We start from the raw sequence: 6,547 nt of genomic DNA, 5'->3' as shown, positions 1-6,547 counted from the left end.
GCCGCCGCCAGATGTCAGGCCTCCCGCTGCAGCCATGGCACCGCCACTTGAAGAGATCCTAAACAAACTTTTGTTGGCTGATAATGCTGTCATTCAAGAGGTAAGTCATGCTCTTTGTCAATACATGTTGGTTGAGGTCATCGTTGTCGCAGGGAGGAGGGTGAAGCCGTCATTCATGCCGAGTTTGACGGGGAAATAAGGCAAACAAGGGCGGAGGGAGGCGCCGGGGTGGGCTTTCACGTGGTGAAGGAGGGACGGAGGCGGCCAGCTGGGTGGAGTTGCTCAGAGATCATGTTCAGATCCGCGATAATGCCACTTGGGAGATGGGCGGGAGGGCCCTCGAGAAGCCTGATTTCCTTGCGGCCGAGTTTAGGGAGGGACTGGCCTCTGACACTCCTTTTGATGGATTTTGGGAGGACAAGACGTGATGGATCGGATTCAGACTTCGAGGACTTTCCTTTATTTTTAGAACGAATTGTGTCATATCTCTTTATCCTGGTCTGTTACGAGCAACGGACATCAGTGTATAACCTGTTATTGTAAGAATGATGGTCAATGACCTGATAGTCATTACGAGGTCTCTATTTGGGGTCTTTATCTAGACAAAAGGCTCAGGGGAAAACAAAGGCCCCTTCACAAAGCAAAACATGGATAGTTCAGAGATAGAGGAGAGTTTTGCTCTCTTGTTAATAGGAAATGTTAGCAGAGCAGGAGAAACTGGACACAAGATCACTGTAATTCCCTTTGTTGCCTTAAGTAAGTTAATCTAAATGAAGTTGTGACGGCACTAGTATTATATATAAAAATCAGGATCTCAGTGATTCACATCTTTGCATTTCAGGGGAACTCCCAGAAATATTTAACTTTCCATATGATGCAAAGCTCACAGATTGTAAAAACAAAGAGGTATCATTGTTTTGTTTACAAAAAGAAGGAAAGGATATCGGATGGCAATTTTTAAAATATTGAGTTTTTCATTTGGGGCTCTGTGACACTTGTGTGTCCAAGAACTTCGTTATTTCCGATTTGCGACAGAAGTTCATAGAAAAGTTTCTTAGATTTATTTGCTCTATCACATGCATATATTTTTTTCCGGTTTAAAGATGGCTAGTCAAAATTTTACCTATACCAAAAGGGGGAAAGCCCCCCCTGTATCCCCCTTTATTAGTACTTTGTACCAAGTTTCAGAAAACTTTAACAACTCTGGCTTTGTGGGGGTATTGTGGACTTTGTCTCTGAGTGGTAATATGCAGCAGTTATTTTTATAATTTCTTAGTATATAGTGAGGCCAGAACAGCTGTACCTGTGTTGTTTGTTACTCTATTTTTTATGCTCAATAAGATGGCGGTGTCCATTTCCCTCGTATCTTTGTGCGTCACTCTTGGTAACATTAACCAGTTACCTGTTGTGACAAATTAGGTTGTTGAATATATTTTGTGACATGGAGCTGGGGACTTAATCTCTGGCAAGTGCATCTGTACTGCAAAAAGATTACCAGATTTTTTACTCTGTCAAGTATTTATTAAATAATAACTGCATTTGGGAAAATCTGTGGACACTGTCACAAAGAAGAAGAAGAAGAAAAAAATACACTCGCTGATATCTGAAAGGCAAAGAATGTCAGAAATGAAGGAAAGAGGTTGCTGTAAATGCTGCTATGAGACAAAGTCTGTGGTGATCAAATAGGAGGTTTATGGTTCATAAAATGTTTGTGGATTCCAAGGAGTGCCTGCAAGGTTGTTGGCTAGAATGTTAGGGACTCATGGCCGTATTCTTCCTCCTCCTGCAAATTATTAAAATTTTGTGGGCGTTTTCCATCCAGGGTGTGGTAACTTGGAGTACCCCATACCAAGCCCCTCAAAATATTAATTACCTGTGAGTGCAAGCATCACATTATAGTTGTTTTCAACTGCTATTTAAAATATATTATATGGCTCTTTATTTTACTATATATTGTAAATAACATAATTTATTTTTTGGTTAATATTACCGAGAGCAAAGCACGGAGGTAGAGCAAAATGGACATTACCATCTTGTAGAGAAAAAAAAATAGAGTAAGAATCAATACAACTAAATCTGCAGCGGCCTCATATATCCCGGGAAACGACAAAAATAGGCTCTGCATGGCACCGCTCTGAGGCTAAGTCCCCATCCATGTTTACCTTGCCAGGACCAAAACAAATGTGATGTGTAACTCATTATTGCGATCTATGAAGTAGGCCATGTATTACTACGCACTTGTGAAAACTATTTTGTAATTACCAGTCTGTTTTTTCCGAATACATGTATTTAATTAATTGTTTTACTTTGATTATACTTCTTTTACGTGCTTTTATAATTATTTACACTATTTTGCACAATAACCCTGTGGGCATGCGCATTTTTCCACCGGGAGATGTGACACATCGTCAGACGGCATTAGTTCCGTAACACCGGTGAGAAGTGTTACATTTTAAGTGTGTTGCGTCGATTCCGGGTCATTATTAAAGTATAGTGGATATATAGAATTATTAGATATTAGTATCTATCTCAGCCTGATATTTGAGCCCAACAAGTGCCCCAAATGTCGAAAAAAGTGATTACAAACCAAGGAACTCGTACCATAGACGGAAGCGAAGAAAAGTTCGGTCTTTCGCTATACAAAGGTATGTGGTTTTACCCTGGGGTTCAGAGGGCAGAGCACCTTGGCTAGGGAATATATAGATCGTATTTTGGCGCATATAATACCAGGGGGGTCTAGGAGGGCAGAGCCCCCTGGCTAGGGAATATATATATTGTATTTTCTTAAAGCCACGGGGGTCCATATAATAGGCGCATATAATTAGGCTAGGTTAGGTGCATATAATATCAGGGGGTCTAGGAGGGCAGAGCCCCCTGGCTAGGGAATATATAGATCTTAGTGTATAAAAGTCACAGGGTTAAGGTTAGGTTGGTTTATTGGTTAGGACGCATTGTAGGATTACCACAGGGGATCTGGATAATGTGAAATCCCATAGATTTTTACCGAGCATTGAGTAGAGTTTTTCGAAAGTTGCCGTGTCAATCCGTAGACTTTCAAAGATAGTGGGGGCATCTGTAGAGTTTCACTGGCCCATTTCCTTCGTTTTTTGTGCTTCTCGGGACAGAAATTTGGCTTGGGTTTTCGAAAATCGACTTTTTAACGTTTCATAAATCACTTTCTTCGATTTCTCCAGGTTCCTATTGACATCCAGTGCCATCCATTATCCCCCCCTCAACCCCCGGTTCCCCACGCATCCCACAAGATCATTTGGTAGAGGAAACAAACAAAAAATCTGATTTTGGAACTTAGTCTCTGAGAGGGAGCATTGCTCTCGGTAACAATTACCTAATTTTAAAATATTTATGTTCCACTATTTTGGAAAGTCTGTACCACCTGATAGCTTCCCTTATAGTGTTTGTGATCTATTACAGATTTCAGAAATTACGATAATCACCATGTATTAATCACTCATCCCAATATTTATTCAGGAAGAACTTTTATTTTGTTCTTAATATATATGTATATCCATATACAATTAATACATAATTCATAGACCAAATGCCCAAAATTGCCATTATTAAACTTGTATGTAACACAAGCTTCGATATGCTCACGTACAATATAGAATAATAGGTCTCAGAGGGGTGTGGTCACTTTGTAAACAGTTACCCACAGTTTTTCATTGACAAGCATACATTCATGTTTACGTAGATTGGAAGTAGTAATCAAGTCTTTCAGACAATGATACCAAATAACTGATTAGCAGGATGGCCTATTAATCAGTGGCAGTTTGAACCGGAAGATGGAGGAAAAGCACTTAACATTTCCTCCCGAGATATTTACTTGAATATTTGTAATTTGAGGTAAATTTTTGGTTTGGTCCCTTATATGCTGATGAAACCTCTGCCACACCAGTAAATTTCTTATCTAATGTTTCTTCATTTTATAGATTACATAAATTCACATGGAAACCCTGGAAAGGAATCATGCTACCTCTGTTCCCAAAGTATCCTAGTTGAGAATCACTGCACTGTATTTTAAATGTTAAAAGGGAAATAGTACATAGATTGTCGACCTAGACATTCTGTGTGACTAAGTTGTTAGAAAAAAATATATATATATTTTTGTGGTATTTGTTACCGAGAGTGGTGCACCCTCCAGAGACAAAGTCCAAAACCAAGGTATCATGTGAACCGAAAATTCAAACCTAACCTTTCTTACCTTCTATTTATACCCTAGACAGGAGGGCAACCTACCTGTAGATGCTAATAAATGCGATATTAAGAACTGTATGAGGGTGTTGTGAACTTAGTCTTTGAGTGGTGACATGCACCAGATATTTTCATCAGTTCGCTGAGAGAGAGAGAGAGAGAGAGAGAGAGAGAGAGAGAGAGAGAGAGAGAGAGAGAGAGAGAGAGAGAGAGAGAGAGAGAGAGAGAGAGAAAGAAAGAGAGAGAGAGAGATGAAGGGAGAGAAGAGAGAGAGAGAGATGAACGGATAGAAGAGAGAGAGAGAGAGAGAGAGAGAGAGAGAGAGAGAGAGAGAGAGAGAGAGAGAGAGAGAGAGAGAGAGAGAGAGAGAGAGAGAGAGAGATGAAGGGAGAGAAGAGAGAGAGAGAGATGAACGGATAGAAGAGAGAGAGAGAGAGAGAGAGATGAAGGGAGAAAAGAGAGAGAGAGAGAGATGAAGGGAGTGAAGAGAGAGAGAGAGAGAGATGAAGGGAGAGAAGAGAGAGAGAGAGAGATGAAGGGAGAGAGGAGAGAGAGAGAGAGATGAAGGGAGAGAAGAGAGAGAGAGAGAGATGAAGGGAGAGAAGAGAGAGAGAGAGAGATGAAGGGAGAGAAGAGAGAGAGAGAGAGATGAAGGGAGAGAAGAGAGAGAGAGAGAGAGAGATGAAGGGAGAGAAGAGAGAGAGAGAGAGAGATGAAGGGAGAGAAGAGAGAGAGAGAGAGATGAAGGGAGAGAAGAGAGAGAGAGAGAGAGATGAAGGGAGAGAAGAGAGAGAGAGAGAGATGAAGGGAGAGAAGAGAGAGAGAGAGATGAAGAGAGAGAAGAGAGAGCGAGAGATGAAGAGAGAGAAGAGAGAGAGAGAGATGAAGGGAGAGAAGAAAGAGAGAGAGATGAAGGGAGAGAAGAGAGAGAGAGAGATGAAGGGAGAGAAGAGAGATGAAGGTAGAGAGAGATATGAAGGGAGAGAAGAGAGAGAGAGAGATATGAAGAGAGAGAAGAGAGAGAGAAAGATGAAGGGAGAGAAGAGAGAGAGAGAGAGAGATGAAGGGAGAGAAAGAGAGAGAGAGAGAGATGAAGGGAGAGAAAGAGAGAGAGAGAGAGATAAAGGAAGAGAGAGAGAGAGATATGAAGGGAGAGAGAGAGAGAGATGAAAGGAGAGAGAGAGAGATAGATAGAGGAGTGAGAGGGAGGAGAGAGGGAGAGGAGGAGGAGAGGAGAGGGAGGAGGGAGGAGAGGAGAGGAGAGGGAGGATGAGGAGAGAGAGAGAGAGAGAGGAGTGAGAGATGAGAGAGGAGAGAGGAGGGAGAGAGAGAGAAGAGAGAGGGAGAGGAGGAGAGAGAGAGAGGAGGAGAGGGGAGAGAGAGAGAGAGAGAGGAGAGGAGGGAGGAGAGGGAGAGAGAGGAGAGAGGAAGAGATGAGGAGAGAGAGAGAGGAGAGGAGAGGAGAAGGGAGAGAGGAGAGGGAGAGAGTAGAGGGAGGAGAGGGAGAGAGTGAGAGAGAGAGGGGGAGGAGAGGAGAAAAGGAGAGAGGAGGAGGAGAGGAGGAGGAGTGGAGGGAGGGAGAGAGAGGGAGAGGGAGGAGGAGAGAGGAGGAGAGAGGAGAGGGAGGAGAGAGGAGAGAGGAGGAGGGAGGAGAGAGGGAGAGAGAGAGGTGAGAGGAGAGAGGAGAGGAGAGAGAGAGAGAGGAGAGGAGAGTGAGGAGAGAGGAGAGGGAGGAGAGGAGAGAGAGAGAGAGGGAGGAGAGGAGGAGAGAGGGAGTGAGAGGGAGAGAGGAGAGAGGAGAGGATGGAGAGGAGAGGGAGAGAGAGGAGAGAGAGGAGAGAGGGGAGGGAGAGAGAGAGGAGAGAGGAGAGAGGGAGAGGAGAGAGAGAGAGAGTGAGAGAGGAGAGGATGGAGAGAGAGAGGAGGGGGAGGAGGGAGAGGAGGGAGGAGAGAGAGGAGAGAGAGAGGGAGAGAGAGAGGAGGAGGAGGCGAGGAGAGGGAGGGGGGGAGGGGAGAGGAGATGAGAGAGAGAGACGGAGGAGGGAGGTGAGGAGAGGGAGGAGAGAGAGGATGAGGAGAGGGGGGAGAGGAGAGGGAGAGGGAGAGAGGAGAGAGGAGGAGAGAGAGAGGGGAAGAGAGGAGAAGGAGAGAGAGTGGAGAGAGAGAGAGGAGAGAGAGAGGATGAGAGAGAAGGAGAGGAGGAGAGAGAGGAGGGGAGAGAGAGGAGGGGAGAGAGAGGGAGAGGAGGAGAGAGAGGGGAGAGAGAGGTGGAGAGAGGAGGAGAGAGAGAGGAGGGAGAGAGAGAGAGGAGAGAGAGAGAGAGAGGAGAGGGAGA

At 44.2% G+C, this 6,547-nt stretch overlaps 1 protein-coding gene across 1 annotated transcript in view; it reads left to right on the top strand.

The window, feature by feature from the left end:
- LOC125029288 overlaps positions 1-2,555 on the top strand; it is a 15,924-nt gene extending 13,369 nt beyond the window's left edge. Inside the window, exon 2 of the mRNA XM_047619182.1 lies at positions 1-2,555. This exon is cut by the window's left edge and continues 97 nt beyond it. Within this exon, the coding sequence (XP_047475138.1) occupies positions 1-199 (199 nt within the window). The 3' untranslated portion in view covers positions 200-2,555.
- Positions 2,556-6,547: the final 3,992 nt, after the last annotated feature.

The sequence above is a fragment of the Penaeus chinensis genome, chromosome 9 (genome assembly GCF_019202785.1).
Source record: "Penaeus chinensis breed Huanghai No. 1 chromosome 9, ASM1920278v2, whole genome shotgun sequence".
NCBI lineage: Eukaryota > Metazoa > Arthropoda > Malacostraca > Decapoda > Penaeidae > Penaeus > Penaeus chinensis.
This window is presented reverse-complemented; position numbering and strand designations above follow the sequence as displayed.